Source organism: Hyla sarda, chromosome 2 (genome assembly GCF_029499605.1).
Source record: "Hyla sarda isolate aHylSar1 chromosome 2, aHylSar1.hap1, whole genome shotgun sequence".
In the NCBI taxonomy this organism is placed as follows: domain Eukaryota; kingdom Metazoa; phylum Chordata; class Amphibia; order Anura; family Hylidae; genus Hyla; species Hyla sarda.
In genome coordinates, this window is record NC_079190.1 from 399,838,074 (window position 1) to 399,861,029 (window position 22,956).

Consider the following 22,956-nt stretch of genomic DNA (forward strand, 5'->3'; position numbering starts at 1 on the left):
ACTTATTTGCAGCTGTATACTACAGAGGAAATTTTTTTCTTTCTTTTTGAATGTATTTTTTGCCTTGTCCTCAGTGCTCTCTGCTGACACCTGATGCCCGTATCAGGAACTGTCTAGAGCAGGAGAAAATCCCCATAGCAAACCTATGCTGCTCTAGACAGTTCCTCACAAAGACAGAGGTGTCAGCAGAGAGCACTGTGGACAAGAAAATAAAGAAATTCAAAAAGAAAAGCATTTCCTCTGTGTTACATAGCAGCTAATAAGTACTGAAAGGATTAAGATTTTTAAATAGAAGTAATTTACAAATTTGGCACCAGTTCATTTAAAAAAAAAGTTTTCCGCTGGAGTACCCCTTTAAGTTGTTTTACTTTTGCCTATAGATTAGTTATAGTTCATTTAAAGGCATTGTCTAAACTAGACATCCATGTTTCCTCTATAATGATATAGCAAAATAATATTTCTATATTTTTTTAGAATCCTACTGTAAAATTTATTTATTGGTCTAGGACAAGCTAAAGGTGTCTTATTTGTCATTTTACTTTAACTTTTTAGGCTGGTTTTGGGTATGGCTTGCCCATCTCTCGACTCTATGCTCGCTATTTCCAGGGAGACCTTAAACTCTATTCTATGGAAGGTGTCGGGACAGATGCGGTTATCTACCTTAAGGTATTATTTCCAGAGCTCTATCTAAAGATTTATAGATTTTAATCCATCAAATACAACAATACATTTGGATTTTCTAATAATAAAATTTGCCCTTCCCTATGTTTAGGCTGTTTCTGGTGACTCATTTGAGAGACTGCCGGTGTTTAACAAGTCAGCATGGCGACACTACAAAAATGCTGCAGAAGCCGATGACTGGAGCAACCCAAGCAAAGAGCCGCGGGATGCTTCAAAGTACAAGGCAAATTAATAGGCAATCTTTGGGATTGGCATTTGTATTGCTCATAGAAGTGGGCAGTGTCTGGTGTTGCTAAATCACTGTAATATTAATGGGGAATACTCTTAGGGCTTGAGTCTACGACTATCAATGGTCTCCCTGGTACAACAAGAAGGCCAGTACTTTGCTGTTCATGTTGCATGATCTGCAAGACGATTGACACTTGGTTCAATTAAACCAGAAATAAGGGTTTGCACTGCTGTTTCTGTATCTATGTAGCTAAAAGGATAACTGTTCTTATTATTAGATTATTTTTCTGATAAGTGACATTAAAGGAGTGTTCTCACCTCGTTAAACCAGGGCTCCTGCCCCTTCCAGACAGTTTACAGCCACCGGAGGTAGTCAGAAAGCTGACAGCAGCCGAAGCAGGGAAGTTACACAATTTGTGATATTCCTGTTAACTTTAAAGGGAGTTGCGCAAACAGCATAGCCTTGCGAGCTACACTGCTTATTTAACTCACAAAGCTACTTAACCAACATAGCTTGTGTGGCTAAGCCATTTGCTCAACTCCCATGAATGTCAATGGGAGTAATGCAAATTCCATAACCCACCTCGGCTGTTTTCGGCTTGCTGACCACCTCAGGAGGAAGCAAACAGACCAGTTGGAGCCAGGGTTATCCTCTTTAGGTTAATATTTGTCAGGATTGACACCAAAAGTTGTTGAGATTATATTTATTGGCCTATTGCCTATGCAATAATATTTTAGAAACCAGTGCAGATATCAAGGAACAATAGTGAATATCACTAAACAGAATATGGCTATCTGCTATGAATCTGCTATGTTGCTATTATAAGATATATATATTATAAACTTGTATATAGTAGTTGTTTTGGTATTGACCCATTCTGAGTGGTCTTCTGATCACCGACATTAGGGTGGCTTTAGCACTAGTAAAAAGTATACCACTTTAGTGGACAATGCTCTATTTGAGTCTGAAATGTCACTATTTTTATTGCATGTAATTTAAATAGGAATATTGTTTTGAGAAATATTTGAAGATTTACCCGGTGTGAACCTGTGGTAACAGGCATTTTTAAACAATGACCTTACTATGTTATAGGCAGTTATATTCTTCATTTAGTGTTTTATGTGTGTGTTTTAGCTGAAAAATGCAACCATTTGCTTGCATACAGTAGTGCTGTGGGGCAATACGCAATGAATAACGGGTAGAATGGTGCATTGTAGTTAAGAGTCTGCTATACAAGTGAATGACATTTCATTCTGTTTTCTCTTAGAGAATTTTCTTGTATGTTCCAAACACTTCATACCAAAGCAAAATATTATATATAACCTCAATTACATAGGATACACTGTCTTATATGATAAGCTGAAAATGTATGTAGACATGTCCACAGTCTGCGACACTGCCTTTTTCCACATCACGCCTTTCCCATACAGTCATGACAACATATAAGCTGCCCCTTTGTCCTGGCCTGGCATCTACATGATAATTTAAAGAGGATTTGTCGTTAAATATTCTAGGGTGCTTTTTACAGTTTCTTGAAATGCCCTTCCGTTCCCTCGATATAGGGTTTATAATTTGACAATTCAGGGAATTGGTCACATGGGCATGAACTTCATTGTAATAATGGGAGTGAATATGAGGAGATGGGTGGGGTTATACATACTCCCATTGTTAAAATGTAGTTCAAAACCATCATATCTCAGGAACGGGGGTTTATCAAGAATTTGTAGATAGGTGTGTGATCAGGTCACCCTAAAATATTTAATGATAATGCCATCATATTTTTTGGGTTGGCCCTCTTTAAATAAATAAACATTATAAGTGTGTATTTAGGCAAAGCATGTAAGTCTAGTGCAATGCCAGAACCAGGAGTTTTTGTGCCACACACTTCTTCCATACCAGATATAATACAAAGTACCTTATTTTTCGCCGTATAATGCACACTTTTTCTTCCCCAAAATTGGGGGGGAAAAGTTGGTGCGTCTTATATGGCGAATACACCCCTATCGCGGCGGTCCCTGCGGCCATCAACGGTCGGGACCCGCGGCTAATACAGGACATCACCGATCACAGTGATGCCCTGTATTAACCCTTCAGACACGGCGATCAAAGCTGACCGCCGTGTCTGAAGGGAAAGTGACACTAACCCGGCTGTTCAGTCAAGCTGTTCGGGACCGCCGCGATTTTACCGCGGCGGTCCCGAACAGCCCGACTGAATAGCCGGGTTAGTGCTTACAGGACACCGGGAGGGACCTTACCTGCCTCCTCTATGTCTGCTCCATGCCGGGATCCCCTGTATGGCCGGCGCTCTCCTTCCTCGTCATCACGTCGTCGCACACATGCCTCGGCGTGCGTAACGACGTGATGGCGGCGACGGAGAGCAAGGATACCCGGCCGGCAGCATAGACGTTCCGGAGCGACGGGGACACGGCGACAGCGATGGAGCGATATCCAGGGCAGCGGTGACGGGTCCGGAGCGGCGGGGACACGTGAGTATTACCTCCTATCCAGTGGTCTTCAACCTGCGGACCTCCAGATGTTGCAAAACTACAACTCCCAGCATGCCCGGACAGCCAAGGCATGCTGGGAGTTGTAGTTTTGCAACATCTGGAGGTCTGCAGGTTGAAGACCACTATTGAGTTCAGAATCTTTATTTTTTTTAGATTTTGCACCTATAAATTGGGTGCATCTTATACGCCGGTGCGTCCTATAGGGCGAAAAATACGGTAGTTGTTTTGCGTAGTGTTTTTCTTTAAAGGGAATATGTTATCATAAAATTACCTGTTGTCTAAATCCCAATTTTATGTTAAACATTTTTTATGCATTTTTGATTATTATTTCTGGTATTGTCTATTTCATTGGCTCAAATTTATCATTGTCGCTGTAAATCAAGTTCCTTTTACTCCATTTTTCCTGGCTGTTTGAACCACACACACCCCCTTCCCCCCACACACACAATTTTCAAAAAGGTGCACGCTTTTCATAGTTAGCAAAGTAGCTTAGATGTGGTCTGGGCTTGCGTGAGATTGTGCAAAAATGTTGGTTGTTGGGCAAAACTTTTGCAACAATGTAAAAAAAAAAAAAAAGATGCAGCTGATAAGTCATCAGCCACTACAAAAAGCATTTAAAAGATTCTAAATTATTTGCACAAATAATTTGCGACTTTTTGCCCATAGCACATGATTTAATGACTTAGTGACACCAAAAAAGGGGTAAAGCTAATAATAAATTGTCTCCATTATCTTTATTATTTGTAATTTTTTTTTCAAGCTGTCTTACTATATGTTGGCACATTATGTTGCATAGAGATCACTTCTTAATAGTCGTCACCTTCTGATCACAGGCAGGATTACCATGAGTATAGCTAAAAGCAGATAACACAGGGTCCCCTAGTGACAAAAGGTGCTGGTCACCTCCTCTCCCTCCCTTTTACAGGTCACAGATCTCTTCCATAGGATATGTGCATAGAGGCAAAAACCTTGCCTATGTGCAGTGCAGTGCTACAGCTGTCTCTGGGCAGCAGTCAGCAGCGGGTGCTGCAGGAGAGATTGCGGGGGTCCCCAGTGGGGGGACTCCTGTGATCAGACATGATAGGGGATAAGATGTCTAGGGGCAGAGTACCCCTTTAATAACAGGCTCCCCTCGCTGATCGTGTATTTAGGCATGGGCACGTTTTTTTTCATGTATCCTAAGGCTGCATTCAGACATCCCATAGCACTTATGTTTACTGCTATGTTTGGCTGAAAAATCTGCACAAAAAAACTGAATATGTGAATGAAGTCTTAAAATTCAGTCAAACAAGTTCTTCAATTATACTTTCTTGGGATCTAATGGTCTACTTCTGGATTTGGCAAAGATGAGGCTTTAAACATTTAAATGGGTTGTCTGAAGACTAGTTTTAAGGTTTTTAGGTGCAAATGTGCGCTCAGATAGGACATAAAAAAAAAAGTGTCTTACCTCAACCAGTGAATGGCTTAGTGAGCACTTTCTGGTGTTAAAGGGGTACTCCGCCCCTAAACATCTTATCCCCTATCCAAAGGATAGGGGGTAAGAAGTCTGATCGCAGGGATCCTGCCGCTGAGGACCCCCCAGCAATCTCCCTGCTGCATCCAGTGTTCCTTTTGAGTGTTGGGTGCAGCGCCCCCTCCCTTAGAATTGCATTTAGGGGGTGTGGCAGTGATGTCACAAGCGGGGCGTGACCATGACATCACGGCCTTCGCCCTGCATCGCCAGTCATCCGGCATGGAGCGAAGTTCGCACCGGATATCTGGGGTGCCACAGCCGAGATTGCGGGGGTCCCCCTTTGGATAGGGGATAAGATGTCTAGGGGCGGAGTACCCCTTTAAGATTATAAGTGTGGTGCTGGTTTTTTTTTTTTTTTTTTTTTTTTTTTTTTTTTTAAATCCCTGCTTGAATACATTTGCATATAAAACATATAACCTCCAGACAACCCCTTTAAGCACCCTGTCCTGTGTGGCCCTAGCCATATCCTTTCTTGTCTTTATGTTCTGTTTTAAAGCTTTTCAACATTTTATTTTTATGTTGTGTTTAGTAGAGGCTTTTAAGATTGAAATGCATCACGATCTTTTGCAGGACAATAAAGAATACATTATTTAAAGTTGCAATCTTTAGAATAGGCTTTGTTAACATAACCTCTTCTTTTTCTTCATCCTATTGCGATGTATGTAATTCATTTTTATCTGATTTTTATTGTTATGGTTCTTTAGCATTATGTATTATTTATTCTAAGTGTTTCAATGAACTTGCTGCTTTTTTTCCTGGATTATTTTTTCCTTAATGGATTAGTAGATTCTATCATGTTAAAAAAAAGAAGATTTCTGGAAAATAATAAAACTATTTTTCTAAGAACTTTGTGATTAGATTTTTCTTGTCTTTTATTCTCCCAGGTTGCAAATAATCAGACTTTTTATTTATCCATCATCTCCCACGGCCTGTGCAATATAATCAGGGATGAATAGGTGTTGTATATTGTATGCGGCCAAATACAACATATACATTAAGTATTTTCCTATATCTTCCCCCAAGGGATATTTTTTGCGCCATTCATTTTGTTACCATCTACACAGTAAAAAAAATTGGGTTTAGTGAACAGATTCCGTTAAAGTCAGTGACATGTATAAAAGCTTCTCTTACATTTAACAAAAACAGATTCTTCACAGAACTGTTAGGCTGGGTTCACATCACGTTTTTACCAATACGGGACCGCATACGGCTGGGGGGGAGCTAAAACCTTGCGCTCCCGTATCTCTGCCATATGCCGCCCGTATTGGTAAAAATGTGATGTGAACCCAGCCTTAGAAACCAAAGCTTTGGCTCTAGTGTGAACAGAGCAGTTATATGTAACATATAGGATTTGGGATAGAGATAGCATGTGGTAGGGTAGATTATCAATTGGCCAAGATATATTAAATGGATACAGTCCAAAAAGAAGGATTTACCAAACGGCACTTCTCCTCCCAGGAAAGATGCAAGGCAGCAATCCACAGTTAAATACTGTGGATTGCTGCCTTGCATCTTTCCTGGGAGGAGAAGCGCCATTTGGTAAATCCTTCTTTTTGGACTGTATCCACGACTCTGCAAACACATCCAGCTAAGGGTGGGTTCACACTACATTTTCTCCCATATGGGAGCGCATACGGCAGGGGGGAGCTAAAACCTCGCGCTCCCGTATGTCACCGTATGCGCTCCCGTATGTCATTCATTTCAATGAGCCAGCCGGAGTGAAATGTTCGGTCCGGTCGGCTCATTTTTGCGCCGTATGCGCTTTTACAACCGGACCTAAAACCGTGGTTGACCACAGTTTTAGGTCCGGTTGTAAAAGCGCATACGGCGCAAAAATGAGCCGACCGGACCGAACGTTTCACTCCGGCCGGCTCATTGAAATGAATGACATACGGGAGCGCGAGGTTTTAGCTCCCCCCTGCCGCATGCGCTCACGTATGGGAGAAAACGTACTGTGAACCCAGCCTAACTGAGAGGCATCTGGAAAGGACACCGTGGCTACTGACCTCCATTACCACCGCGAGTTTATATGCCTGCTGAGGTGTTGTGCTCTTAGCACAACTCCATCTGGTAAGCCTCCATTTTTTTGTGCATATTGAAGTTATCATAAACCGCCTGCACTAGGAGCGCACCTTGTTTTTTCTTTTTTATTAAGCTGTATTAAATGGTAGGTTATGGCAGTCTGCTCAACTGAGGGAATCAAACATATGAATCCAAACAGACACCTTCTTTCTCTATATGCCATTATGACTACATGGTGCCTTCCCTATTCATACCATGAAAAATATGTGGTAACTCCAATTAAATAATATACATTTAAAGAATGAGTTCCAAAAAACACCTAAGAATAAAACTAATACATTTTCTTAAGACTGATTAAAAATCTAATTATGTATACAGTGCAGTCAATAGAGAAAAACACTGGAAATAAGGTGACACATCACCACAAAAAAACTGATCAATTGCACATATCCCTATTTGCATATAACTTCCTGTTGTAGGTACTCAATTACAGAGGAACCTAGGCTAATGCTGTGTATACTTTCAATATAACACCCATCTCTCTGTCCACAGTACAAAACTCAGATGCCCTTATGCAGCAATCACTCAATAAATCAGATGTAAACTCTCAATTTAGGCATACAAGTGCTTACTCATGTCTATGTAGGATGAATCGTCTCCATACCCAACGTACGTTTTGTTCCCACCTTTTTCAAGGGGCTGCTATCTCTCTTGCTTCCCCATACTATTAATATGCCAATACCGGATGTTGCGTCGAAATGTAGAGTAGTGTCTGCTGACTGTGAAAGTAGATATTGGGAAGCAAAAGGCATGGGAAATAGTCTTGGAAACTACATTGTGAAAATATGACCTCATGAGCGCATAATATGGCAGCATAATAATGCATCTAATGATCCAAACTGAAAGCATCATAGGGATCACGTCATTAGACCAATATAGGCTCATTATAGGACTCATTACAGGAATCGGGTCATTACTTTATTCTGATCTCGTGATTAGACCTGTAGGGATAAGGTCATTAGACCTCATTGGAATCAAATCACTAAATCTCATGGGGGAACATTTATTTATTTTTTGCTTACTCTGGGTGCACAAAAAATCGCACGTGAGACTAAGCACTTTTTTGCGTTACTTTTGTGGGTACGCATAAAGTTGCAAACAGCATTATCTTAGCAATTTTCAGTTTTCACTTTGCAGTGGTCACATATTTATGATGTGCGAATGTCTTATATAGGCAAAAAGAAGTAGCAAACCCCTATACAAAAGTCGCAAGTCAACTCCAGGTCTGACCTGGTGTACAAAACTCTATCGTGAGCAATTTTAAAAAGTCACAAAAAAAGTTTGAAAAAAAAGTCTCAACTGAGACTTTTGTGTTTTGCTTATGTGCTCCAAATTCATTATTATATATATATATATATATATATATATATATATATATATATATAAAACTCAACGTGTGTGTATGTATGTATGTGTGTATGTTCCAGCATCACGTCCAAACGGCTGAAGATGTTAACATAAAACTTGGCACACATGTTACTTATATGTAAACAACAAACATAGGATAGGTGATTGAACCCTTACTCAACCCAATTTGCCAGGGGTGGGGTTTATGTTTAAAGTACCATACAAGTCAATGGGAAATATATGGGTGCACTACCTCCCGGTGGCCCCTGCGTTTTTAAAGTTAATGCGGGGCCGCAGAGAGGTAACAGTGACAGCCTTGTGTCTGGAGCAGGCACTCAATGAGCGCCAATGATGGTCCGGCCCTGACAGTACAGAACTGTGTTAAAACAAATCCTAGTCCATTATTACAATATATGAAATATTGGTGTGTGTAAATGTCACAAGAACACTCATAAATGTGCCTAATGTTACATTTGAACAATTTGGGACTTAGGTGGAATACGTTCATGCTATTGCTTTAATATCAAGTGGTACATGCTCAAAACAGATGCGGGAACAGCATTGAAAAACTGTTTGTTAATAATTCTACTATGTGTGATGGAATACAATGTTTAAACTCAATCGTATGAAAACGCACCCATAACACAACCGTAATCTGAACTTAGTTCTAAACACCTATTAAATTCTAGTTGGTTCTCATTGTAAAATCCAGGGCCCGGCCCCACTGCACCCTTCGGAGGTGGCTGGAGGGCAGGAGTCCCAACACACATACAGATCAGCCACTGTGTCAGCCTGTCAGAACGCAGGACCTGTGTGCACCGCAGCTGCAGCATCACACACAGGTCCTGAGATTGACAGCTGACACAGTGACCGGAGGTCCGGAGGATACAGAGTCTGTACTACATACTGTACAGACAGGACGCTCACTGCTGCCTCTACTGTCTTCCTTCTCCTCACTGGTTCCGGCTCCTCCTGCTGACGGCACGCAGGAACAGAAGCTACTCAGGGGGAGATCTGCTGCACTGGGTAAGAGGAGAAATTGGTCTTATTACTATATGAGAGAGGCTAAGAGTCCTGCTATGTGTGAGTGGGGGCTGGATAGGGGGGCCTCTTATGTGGAGAGAAGGGGGCCAGGGGGGCTGAGAGTCCTGCTATGTGTGAGGGGGGGGGGACTATATAGGGGGGCCTCTTATGTGTGACATGGGGGGCTGAGAGTCCTGCTATTAGTGTGGGGGGGACTGGATAGGGGGGCCTCTTATGTGAAGATTGAAAGTCCTATGTGTGAGGGGAGACTGGATAGGGGGGGCCTCTTATGTGGGACATAGGTGGGGGGCTGAGAGTTCTGTTATGTGTGAGGGGGGCTAGATAGAGGGGCCTCTTATATGGAGAGAAGGGGGACTGAGAGTCCTGCTATTAGTGTGGGGGGGGGACTGGATAGGGGGGCCTCTTATGTGGAAGGTAGGGGGTGCTAAGAGTCCTGTTATGTGTGTGTGTAGGGTAGGGGCTGGTGAAGGGAGACCTGCTGTTACTACTGTGTTAGGGAGGGGGCACTTTGTTTCTCTTTTTTTTTTTTTTGCAATTCAAGTTGTTTATTGTCTTCGAATTAAGTATGTTAATATAGTTACTTACAGTTAAAGGGAACCTGTAATCAGTTTTATGCTGCGAAAACCACCGGCAGTATAAAACAGACATTGCGATTGCGGGACAATTTGAATTACACACAGGTGCACACAGAGATGGTTTAAACAACCACCTCTCAAAAACTGAAACATTTGTTTAGAAAAAAGAAATCCTTTTTATCCTGGCTCCTAGATTCAAAACAAATTTGTTAAAGGAGTACTCCGCTACTTTACTCCTTATCCCCTATCCACAGGATGGGGATAAGTGTCTGATCCCGAGGGGATCCTGCACAGCGTCCTGGCTCCCTTTGCACATGAAACCGGGTTATCTACAGCGCTCGTGTATCTCTGGCTCTTCCATAGAGATGAATGTGCTAGGAGAGCGCCATGCAGGAAATCGTGAGGGGTTTCTGTGGTCGGACCCCTTGGGATCAGAAACAATCTATCCTGTGTTTAGGGGATAAGAAGTAAAGTAGCAAAGTACCCCTTTAAGCTCTGTGTATACAGGATTTGATCAGTAACAATATGATTGTAATATGTATGGTGATATTTCATCTTTTCTCCCTTCCTTACTCATTGAACTCACGGGCTCTTGTTTTTCTTGTCCTGTGTTTAAAAATTTTTTTTTCATAGATGATGGAGAAGATAGCAGGCAGGCCCAGGAGATGGCCACGAGGGGTTGGAAGGTTGGGGGCCCAGGCCTTGAGCTGTGAGGGGCCCCAAAATCTCTGATGCCAGCCCTGGTAAGATCTAGCCTAATCCCACAGCCACACATGTGGGAGACAACACGTGGGTAGAGCAACATTGAGTTAATCTAGATCTGAATGCATATCTATGCTAATACAGAATGTATAAATGATGCACTGATAGCACTACCACTTTGTGACTATTATATACAATAACAGGTGACATGCCAAATAACTCCTGTATGTATGGTGCAACTATAGTGTGAGTGATTATAACTTCTACTAAAACATAAAATTACTTCAAAAAATTGTACTATTTATTGTGGTGAGCACGAGAGTGAGGTCTAATATATGTGATTTACTTTAATTATAGAAGTCACACTGAGTATAACACAAAAGTGCTCAGAGGCTAACCACGATATATACTACAATAGTGGATATATAAAAATAGTGGATATAAGAAAAGGTTGTATGGGGGCATATGTACGGTGATTGAGCAATCCATACCATATGAATACGTTGTAACACAAGTCAGTGTTTGAAACGATCAAGAAACTGGCGTTGATAAAAGAACGCACTGGTCAATATACAATGTGCATTGTAACCAATATGATAAACATGAGAAGTCCACCAAACTAACAAAAAGCTCAGTACAATTCACGTTAAGTCTGAACAGTGCTGAAATACAATTATATCATAAGCATTCCAAACCACGAGGCTTGAGAATTGGAATGGGCCGAATTTTAGAAAGCACAAATAATATCAGAGTAAGTGCACTAGGAGTAACAAATTCAACATACAAGTACAGTTTCAAGTTTAAATGGTTAAAGGACATTGAAGCAGTAACGCAAAGTGTAAACTACAGCCTGGTGTTTGGAGATCAACATAATTAACATATATGCACAGCTCCAACTCTAAATGGTTAAAGAAGTTCAAGAACACTGGTGGCGGTTGTGTATAACTCTGCCCAGGCTGTATATATATTAGTGTGCTGTGTATAACTCTGCACAGTTTGTATATATATTAGTGTGCTGTGTATAACTGCACAGGCTGTATATATATTAGTGTTGTGTATAGCTCTGCACGGGCTGTATAAATATATATTAGTGTTTGAAAGGCTGGAGGAGAATTCTCCTTCAGTATTGTTTTTTTTTTTCTTTCTCTTTCTTATCTCTTTTTGCAAGTTCTCAGTCTTTTTCAAGGTCCAGTTCTTAATAAGTTTATTTTCCCGTAGATGACCTCGCTTGCTGAAGAATTGAAACTTTTTGTTATTAGCTAAAACTACAACTATTGTACCAACCATTTACTTGCGTCAACTCCCCAAATTGATAGATACGCCCTTCACTTTTACATACTGATGTTTGATAAAAATAAAGACAGAGGGCCTCATTTACTAAGATTGTCGGGTTTTTACTAGTGGGAAAAGTTGTTTCAGACATGCAGGATTCCTCTCTATTTACTATTGGGAAAAGTCGGGAACATTTTCTGACCAGCTTTTTCTAGGTCGATTTTTCCAGCCATTTACCCACAGGATTTTCTGTGAATTCCATAGTAAATCTGTCGGGTGGTGAAACCACGCCCCTTTTGGCCAGCCACGCCCCTTTTTCGGGTTTGTCATTTTTTTTTCAGGCGTAGACTGACGCACACTGTCGCACACTGGCGCAGACATGTCTCAGACATGTCTCAGGCAGAATAACCAGACAAAAACTGGTTTCATCCTACTGAAATTGTAGCTCCCATCCATGTCTTCCTGCATATCCAGAGACATTGGAATTACAAGAAGAGTTTTGCAGAAATTTGTCATTTAAAACCAGCCCATACTGTATAATTACAATGACATCATCCTTCACAATTACATTAAATACATGCATACATTATTGTCCCGGCCATCTGCCTCCGCAAATTACAATTTAAAGTATCCTTGATATCTGATAGAAGACCTCTGTAAATTTATGGATTTTTGGTAAATTAGGGAAACTCAGCCTTTTTTTGCCTACTGTATTATACATATTACTGATGTCCCTGTCCTCGGCTCGTCTCTGACCCCTCTGAATTATTCATGGCAGCACATCTAAATGCCAAAGAAAATTAAATAAATGGGGCTAAAAATGTAAAGTGAAAATAAAAAAATTATGAATTAGAACAAAAACTAGAAACATTTATTTGAAATGCACTCCTCATTCATATTAAATATTGAGCGCTGAATTTTCTGGGACCTTAAAATTTAGCCGACAATAATAAAAATGTAGAAAGGGGCCATTTAAATGTAAAAATAATATATTTTTTATAATTACTTTTGAATTTTTTTTTATGTATTTTAATATTCGTTTCACTTTTTTTTCTTTATTAACTTTTTTTTTAGGTAGTTCTACTACTCTCAGCATGGAACAGACTGTTCCATGATTGGAACTGTAGTACCTGTACAAATAGACAAATCGCCCTGGGTGTCACTCCTGACACCTGATGCGATCGTCCTATCTATTGCAGAGATGGAGCGGCTTTCTCCTGCGCTCGTATAACTGCACTATACTCCGGCCGGCCAGTGATGTGAATAGAATTCACATCACTTATTCATATTTCCCGCAGAGAGCTGTGATTGGCCAGATGGTTCCAGCCAATCACAGCTCTCTTCGGGAAATATGAATAACAGGCATATATACGGCATATACTCATACTACAGTGGGACCAGAGAAGAGCGGCCGCTCACCCGCATCTATACATTATACAGGACGATCGCAGTGGTTGTCAGGAGTGGCACCCACTGTGATCTTTCCTTACCTGCAGGTACTACTGCTCCCAACATGGATCACACTCTTCTCCATGCTAGGAGTTATAGTACCTGCATTAATAGACAATTCGCAACAGATGTCAGAAATGACACCCGCTGCGATTTGTCTATCAATGCAGGTACTACAGCTCCCAGCATTTAGCAGAGTGTGCTCCATGTTGGGAGCAGTAGTACCTGCAATTAAGAAAAGATAACAGCGGGTGTCACTCCTGACATCCGCTGCAATCATCCCATCTATTGCAGAGATGCGAGCAAAAGAGAAAGTCGCTCGCATCTATACATTGTACAGGACAATCGCAGCGGGTGTCACTAATGAAGAAATTTGTTATTTCCGAATCAAATTTTTCATGAAGTTCAGAACGAATTCGACTTTGTCCGGTTCAATTCGCTCATCTCTAATCAGGAAGTTTTACTTTACTGAGAGAGTAGTGGATGCATAGAATAGCCTTCCTGCAGAAGTGGGCGCTGCAAATACAGTGAAGGAGTTTAAGCATGCATAAGATAAGCATAAGCTATCCTTCATATAAAATAAGGCCAGGGACTATTAACCCCTTAAGGACCAAGGACGTACCGGTACGTCCTTGGTCCTGCTCCCGTGATATAACGCGGGGTTACACGGTAACCCCGCATCATATCACGGCGGGCCCAGCGTCATAGTGAAGCCGGGACCCGCCGCTAATAGCGCGCAGCGCCGATCGCGCTGTTAACCCTTTAGCCGCAGGCTCAGAGCTGAGCCACGCGGCTAAAAGTGAAAGTAAAAACTGCCGGTTAGCTCAGTGGGCTGTTCGGGATAGCCGCGGCGAAATCGCGGCATTCCGAACAGCTTACTGGACAGCGGGAGGGTCCCTACCTGCCCCCTCGCTGTCCGATCACCGAATGACTGCTCAGTGCCTGAGATCCAGGCATGAGCAGTCAAGCGGCAGAATCATCGATCACTGGTTTCCTATGAGAAACCAGTGATCAATGATAAAGATCAGTGTGTGCAGTGTTATAGGTCCCTATGGGAGCTATAACACTGCAAAAAAAAAGTGGAAAAAAAAGTGAATAAAGATCATTTAACCCCTCCCCTATTAAAAGTTTGAATCACCCCCCTTTTCCCATAAAAAAAAAACAGTGTAAATAAAAATAAACATATATGGTATCACCGCGTGCGAAAATGTCCGAATTATAAAAATATATCGTTAATTAAACCGCTCGGTCAATGGCGTACACGCAAAAAAATTCCAAAGTCCAAAATAGTGCATTTTTGGTCACTTTTTATATAATTTAAAAATGAATAATGAATAAGTCCTATCAATGCAAAAATGGTACCGTTAAAAACTTCAGATCACGGCGCAAAAAATGAGCCCTCATACCGCCCCATACACGGAAAAATAAAAAAGCTATAGTGGTCAGAAGATGACAATTTTAAACGTATTAATTTTCCTGCATGTAGTTATGATTTTTTCCAGAAGTACGACAAAATCAAACCTATATAAGTAGGGTATCATTTTAATCGTATGGACCTACAGAATAAAGATAAGGTGTAATTTTTACCGAAAAATGTACTACGTAGAAACGGAAGCCCCCAAAAGTTACAAAACGTCGTTTTTTTTTTCAATTTTGTCGCACAATGATTTTTTTTTCCATTTCATCGTAGATTTTTGGGCAAAATGACTGATGTCATTACAAAGTAGAATTGGTGGAGCAAAAAATAAGCAATCATATGGATTTTTAGGTGCAAAATTGAAAGAGTTATGATTTTTTTAAGGCAAGGAGCAAAAAACGAAAATGCAAAAACGGAAAAAACCCCGGTCCTTAAGGGGTTAATGGGATTCAGTTTATTGAGCAGACTAGATTGGCCAAATGGTTCTTATCTGCCGACACATTCTATGTTTCTATTAGACCTTTTAAGGATCACTTCGTTAAATCTCATAGGGATTAGGGTCATAAGATTTCATTTGGATAAAATCATTATATCTTATGATAATTGGGCATTAGACCTCATAGGGATCAGGTCATTAAACATCATAGAAATCAGGTAAGAACACCTTATAGGGATCAGGTCATTAGACCCACTGTTGGCCCAACAGCTTGCACCCATTGAACAATCTGATTTTTGATCGTCTGATCTACAGGTAAGTTAATGAGTTAAAATGAATGATTTTGGGGATCTTGATTACAGAAGATTACCATTGATCTATAGATACCTCCATAGATGCAACTTCCGCACTGTACTTTACCCACAGTAAACATGTTGTTTATTTATTGTGGATCTGATATAACAATATCCTGTCCTATATAAATGCAGCATATTATGAGATTTGGTTCATAGCTGATCTATTCATGAGATGGGGGGCACTCTCCGTGTCTCCTTCCTCGCCCCTCCAGTGAGTGATGGCCACTATATATCTATCTATATGCACAGCAGTTGATGGCACATCATTTCACAATGTACTGTATAAATGTATTTTCAGTATTTAGGTTGTGTGTGTCATTTTAATACAATGTGTTTCCTTACAATGTCAACAAGAAACTATTTAACTATACGTTGGTCATGTTTCGTCCTAGGCCTTGGTTACACTTGGTTTTAATGTGGTGTTATGTGTATATATTTTATATTATATTTTCCATCACACATAACACAGCAAAAAGGAATTTTTACATCTTTTACATACATAGAAGAATACATTTTTACAAGTTCTTTATACAAATCCTAAGTGACCACATTATAGTGACCTCGATGCAGATCATTAGGAAAGGATGTAGTTAACACCAGCACACTAAGGCAATGTTCACACAGTGGGAAATGTGCGTAATGTCCGCCCGGAAAATGCAGCGCTAGGACCGTGCGTATATGTGTTGTCTCAATAAGCGGCAAAGCATTTCCAAGCGGAATCCACAGAAACAATGAACAGGTTCGTTGTTTCTGTAGACACCGAAATCAAGATTTCCGTGGCAGAAATTCCGCCATGTGCACAATGCAGCAGAATCCCTTTGAAATCAATGGCACTTTGCTACAGATGAATTTTTTTCGGTGGATTCTGCTTGGAAATTCCGCTATGTGAACAAGGCCTGAAGGACCAGCTGTCTTGTACTGAGTCGTAATGGGATTTTCATTCAAATGCAGGAGGCCTATATTGCACCTCTTTATGCATCAGCTTTATTATGAAGGAATGCTCCATCTGTAAACCTTTAAGGGGATAATATCTCTAAATATGATGCACCCTCATGATGTCACCATCCATATCCACTCACCCCTGACTACTTTTAGTATAAACAAGTTTTTGTTTATTCTGCTGGGAAATTAAATTCTGGGCTCAAAAGACTCAATATAATGTCATAATGCACTTAGCAAGAAGCGAGCATCCATGTTTGTGGGGAAAGCCTATTTTGTCCAGCAGGTGGCACAGCTGTCAAGATAGTTGCTTAAAAATCCTTGTACTTGGCAATAATGGGCAGCTTCTATAGGGGTTTATACAATTAATGAACACAACTGAATATTTTACCGCATTACCTTGTATAAATTCTAAAAGAAGAAAAAAAGATCAACAACTTCAAGAGGCTTGCTTCATATAGATATGTGGCTATTGCTTGTCAATTAACATAATAAACTACATGAAAGCTATCATATACAGGTTACTACAGCCAAGAGGACATTGTAACAGGTATATGTAGGGGTTAAGGAACCTTATGAGGAGGCAAAAAGTGATTGATTTAAAGGGGTACTCCGGTGCTTAGACGATAAGATGCCTGATCGCGGGAGTCCCGCCGCTGGGGACCCCCGTGATCTTGCACGCGGCACCCCGTTAGTAATCAGTCCCCGGAGCGTGTTCGCTCCGGGTCTGATTACCGGCGACCACAGGGCCGACAGCGTGTGATGCCACGCCTCCGCCCCGTGTGACGTCACGCTCCGCCCCTCAATGCAAGCCTACGGAACTGGGCATGATAGCTGTCACGCCCCCTCCCATAGGCTTGCATTGAGGGGCGGAGCGTGATGTTACACGGGGGCGAAGGCCCTGTTGTCGCCGGTTATCAGACTAGGAGCGAACACACTCCGGGGACTGATTACAAATGGGGTGCCGCGTGCAAGATCATGGGGGTCCCCAGCGACGGGACTCCCATGATCACGCATCTTATCCCCTATCCTTTGGATAGGGGATAAGATGTCTAAGCTCTGGAGAACCCCTTTAAGAAGTTACTTCTGTACCACTTCTGTCCACAGGTTGTGTGTAGTACTGCAGCTCAATCCTATTTACTTCAAAGAGCCAAGATGCAATGCCAGGCACAACCTGTGGACAGGAGTGGTGCTATGCTATTTTTGCATGAAAGAAGCAATGCTTTTCTGATGATGGACAACCATGTTAAATAAAAGTAGTATACATAAAGAATGTTGTGGCTCTAAGCACGCTTTTTGATTAAAACGTGTCCCTCATCCACCACCACTTTTTGATCAAAATGTATACTAACAACCTGCAAGTTTTTAAATTATGCTGAGAAGCAAGTAGATCAAAATACAAATGGTGGATGTGCGGCTATGTTTCTCTATTTTTGATGTACATGTTATGCACTGATCAAAAAAATTAAAATAAACACTTAAACAACACAATGTAACTCCAAGTCAATCACACTTCTGTGAAATCACACTGTCCACTCAGGAAGCAACACTGATTGACAATCAATTTCACATGCTGTTGTGCAAATGGAACAGACAACAGGTGGAAATTATAGGCAATTAGCAAGACACCACCAATAAAGGAGTGGTTCTGCAGGTGGTGACCACAGACCACTTCTCAGTTCCTATGCTTCCTGGCTGATGTTTTGGTCACTTTTGAATGCTGGTGCTGCTTTTACTCTAGTGGTAGCATGAGATGGAGTCTACAACCCACACAAGTTGCTCAGGTAGTGCAGCTCATCCAGGATGGCACATTAATGCGAGCTGTGGCAAGAAGGTTTGCTGTGTCTGTCAGCGTAGTGTCCAGAGCATGGAGGCGCTACCAGGAGACAGGCCAGTACATCAGGAGATGTGGAGGGGGCCATAGGAGGGCAACAACCTAGCAGCAGGACCTATGCCTTTGTGCAAGGAGGAGCATTGCCAGTGCCCTGCAAAGTGACATCCAGCAGGCCACAAATGTGCATGTGTTCACTCAAACGGTCAAAAACAGACTCCGTGAGGGTGGCATGAGGGCCCGACATCCACAGGTGGGGGTTGTGCTTACAGCCCAACACCATGCAGGACGTTCGGCATTTGCAATAGAACACTAAGATTGGCAAATTCGCCACTGGTGCCCTCTGCTCTTCACAGATGAAAGCAGGTTCACACTGATCTCATGTGACAGACATGACTGGAGATGCTGTGGAGAACGTTCTGCTGCCTGCAACATCCTCCAGCATGACTGGTTTGGCGGTGGGTCAGTAATGGTGTGGGTTGGCATTTCTTTGGGGGCCGCACAGCCCTCCATGTGCTTGGCAGAGGTAGCCTGACTGCCATTAGGTACCAAGATGAGATCCTCAGACCCCTTGTGAGACCATATGCTGGTGCGGTTGGCCCTGGGTTCCTCCCAATGCAAGACAATGCTAGACCTCATGTGGCTGGAGTGTGTAAGCAGTTCTTGCAAGAGGAAGGCATTGATGCTATGGACTGGCCCGCCTGTTCCCCAGACCTGAATCTGATTGAGCACATCTGGGACACACATGTCTCACTCCATCCACCAATGCCACATTGTACCACAGACTATCCAGGAGTTGTCGAATACTTTAGTCCAGGTCTGGGAGGACATCCCTCAGGAGACCATCCGCCACCTCATCAGGTCAAAAGGGCTCATGGAGACCACACACACTACTGAGCCTCATTTTATTTTTTTAATACATCAAAGTTGGATCAGCCTGTAGTGTGGTTTTCCACTTAGATTTTGAGTGTGACTCCATATCCAGACCTCCATGGGTTGATATATTTGATTTCCATTGATAATTTTTGTGTGATTTTGTTGTCAGCACATTCAACTATGTAAAGACGAAAGTATTTCATATGATTAGTTCATTCATTGAGATCTAGGATGTGTTATCTTAGGGTTCCCTTTATTTTTTTGAGCAGTGTATTTTAAAGCCTAATCCTTTTTTTTTTTAAAGTGGGAAAGCTGCTTGAAATACAAGCGGACAAATGGTGCTTCTGCCTCAGGGCACAGATTTAGTTGACATCTGTGACTGAGCAGGGAGACATTGCTCTATAATCATGGCTATGTATTCATCCAATGTCCAGAGGTAGGAGTTAGCAGGAGTGTTGAGCATCAGCATTATGTTGGTTACAGCTCTGTATTGAGCAGAGTTGTCTGGCAGTTTATTCAACTAGTCTCATTGAGAAGACATGCACACTCAGACGAGTCCAGCATGTACAGTGGGGCAAAAAAATTTTTTTGTCAGCCACCAATTGTGCAAGTTCTCCCACTTAAAAGATGAGAGGCCTGTAAATTTCATCATAGGTATACCTCAACTATGAGAGACATTATGAGGAAAAAAAAGTCCATAAAATCACATTGGCCCTCATTTACTACAAACCCGAAATGTTTTGTCAGGTTGTGCGCCCGAAATTCTGTCTGTGCCAGAATTGAGAAAAACCAGACAAACTGTAAATTTTACTGAGAAAACGAGAAAAAGGGGCTTGGCCATCTGGAAAAGGGGTCACAAAAAAGGGCTGTGTTCCCGACATTTTCACAAAAACCCAACATATTTACTGAGGTTTCCACAGAAAATGTAGTGGATCATTGCTGTGTTAATGCACAGAAATGATCTGTATAGCTGATCAGTGTTTGCAGTGATATAGCCACTAGAGGGGGCTAAAACACTGCAAAAAAAAAGTGTTAAAAAAGTTAATAAACATCATTTAACCCCTTCCCTAATAAAAGTGAGAATCATCCCCCGTTTCCAATAAAAAAAAAACTGTGTAAAATGTGTAAATAAAAATAAGAAATATATAAAAAAAAAAGTTATAGGGGTCATAGGGGTTATAGGGGTCAAAAAATGACAAATTTAAGCGTATTGTAGCACTCACGTTTACAGAAGACAGGAACTCCGGTGGATGTGGATCCACTGGACCTGTGTGGCAGATGACTCGGACCGTACCTTGTGGTATCTCCACATATGGAAATGTTCAAACTATAAAAATATATCATTAATTAAACTGCACGGTCAATGGCGTAAGCACAAAATAATTACAAAGTCCAAAATAGCGTATTTTTGGTCACATTTTACATCATGAAAAATGTATAAAAAGTGCTCAAAAAGTCCGATCAATACAAAAATGGTACCGCTAAAAACTCCAGATTACAGTGCAAAAAATTAGCCGTCAAACAGCCCCGTATGCAGAAAAAAAAGTTATAGGGGTCAAAAAATGAACATTTTAAACATATTGTAGCACTCAGGTTTACAGAAGACAGGAACTCCAGTGGATGTGGATCCGCTGGACCTGTTTGGCAAATGACTCGGACCGTACCAGGAAGCAGAGTCTTAGCTGCAAAGCGGGATGGACTTGCTACAGCAGGCGGCACCCAGGTCGCTACCCCTGGCATGGCTCGACCACACAGTCGGCTGAAGAGATGCGAGGCACAGGAGGGATAAGGCAGCTTGTAGTCAGAATAGCAGAGGGTCAAAACAGGTGGCACAGTAGCGTTGTCAGGACATAGCAGGAGGTCATTAGGCAGGCAGCAGAGGAGCAAGGTCCAGTCACAGAGCAAAGGATCAGATACATGGCAAGACAAATCTCAGGAATGCTTTCTCTCAGGCACAAGGCAATAAAGATCTGTCAGGGAAGTGAGGATGATGGAGGACTTTATCAATGAACCACAGGTGAATTACACTAATGAGCGCACTAGCCCTTTAAATCTTAAAGCTCTGGCGCGCATGCCCTAGGGGACAGGGACACGCATGCCGGAGCAGAGAGGCAGAGTCGGGGGCAGGAGAAGCACCAGGTGAGTGACGGACTGGGGTACGCATGTGGGTTTGTCACGTGATGCGAGTCCCAGCCCCGCCGGCAGCAGCAGGTAAGGGGACCATGCGCTCACGGCCAGCATGTGCGGCTGGAGCGCATAACCTAACAGTACCCCCCCTTTGGTCTCCCCCTCCTTTTATGTGTCAGAAAACTCCTGAGAAGGTCACGGTCCAGGATATTCTCCTCAGGCTCCCAAGATCTCTCCTCAGGACCGTAACCCTCCCAGTCGACCAAAAAAAAATTGTTTACCGTTTTTGTAGGAAGAATCTCTTGAGGATGTCAGAAGAGCTGGAGACAGGTGTGGGGACAAGATTCTTCTGAGAAAACCAGTTTATGACAAGAGGCTTGAGGAGAGAGACGTGGAAGGAATTGGAAATACATAATGTTGCAGGTAGACAGAGTTTGTAGGAGACAGGGTTGATTTTTTGTAGAATCTGGAAGGGACCAAGGTAGCAAGGACCAAGCTTGTAACTGGTGATCTTGAAGCGGATGTATTTGGATGAAAGCCACACCATGTCACCAGGAGAGAAGGACGGAGGAGGTCTTCAACTTTTATCAGCTTGTGCCTTCATACGTGAAGAAGCTTGGGATAACGACTGTCGGGTCTGTTGCCAGATTGTGGAGAAGTCATGGACCAGCTCATCAACAGCAGGCACTCCGGAGGAAACTGGGAGAGGAAGAGGAGGATGGAGATGGAGTCCGTAGACAACAAAAAAGGGAGTTGGCCTCGTGGACTTGGAATCCTTATGATTATAAGAGAATTCAGCCCAGGGGAGAAGGTCGATCCAATTGTCTTGGCGGGCTGAAACAAAATGCCGAAGATAAGTCTCAAGGATTTGATTAACTCTCTCCACCGGACCGTTGGACTGAGGGTGGTAGGCAGAGGAGAAGTCCAACTTGATGTCCAGACCGTTACAAAGGGCTCGCCAGAACTTAGAGACAAACTGCACACCACGATCCAAAAGGATATGTTGAGGAAGACCATGTTAACGAAAGACATGCAGCAAGAAGTACTTTGCCAGCTTTGGAGCAGAAGGAATACCTGATAGAGGAATGAAATGAGCCATCTTGGAAAACCGATCCACAACGACCCAAATTACAGTGTTATTATGGGTATTGAAGGCCGAGAAGAAACTCGGAAGTACAGTGAGGCAGTACATAGAATTCAATCTTTTCTTTATGCAAGATACCCACTTGCATGACGAGAGGTTCAGTACGGAATAGCACCTTACGGTCCAAATTTTGTCCATTAACAGAGGAGATGAACAAAGGCTTGGCAAGCCGATTAACAGGAAGATGACATTTGTGGACAAAAGAAGCATCAATAAAGTCTCCTGCAGATCCAGAATCCAAAAATGCTGTAGCGCTAAAGGAAGACTTGGCAGAGGCGAAGACTTGTACAGAAATGGTCAAGCAAGGAGAAGTAGTATTCACACCTAGGGACGCCTCTCCTACGTGCCCTAGGTGCGAGCGTTTTCACGGATACTGTGGACAAACAGAATAGTCTTTGAGGAAGTGCACAATACAAACACAAATTCTCA

The 22,956-nt window shown here is 42.1% G+C and overlaps 1 protein-coding gene across 3 annotated transcripts in view; it reads left to right on the forward strand.

Annotated features, from left to right (window-relative positions):
• Nucleotides 1-5,776, forward strand: part of PDK3 (pyruvate dehydrogenase kinase 3) — a 97,202-nt gene extending 91,426 nt beyond the window's left edge. Inside the window, exons 11-13 of one of the 3 annotated variants that reach the window (XR_008889004.1) lie at nt 553-666; nt 773-3,420; nt 3,521-5,776. Coding sequence is in view for 1 of the 3 variants with exons in the window: in XM_056558785.1 (XP_056414760.1) it covers nt 553-666; nt 773-913 (255 nt within the window). In the remaining 2 variants the exon portion in view is untranslated. Of the gene's footprint in view, nt 1-552; nt 667-772 lie in introns of those variants that run through there. The other 2 variants (XM_056558785.1, XR_008889005.1) reach the window with 2 other exon arrangements.
• The last annotated feature ends 17,180 nt before the right edge of the window (nt 5,777-22,956 follow it).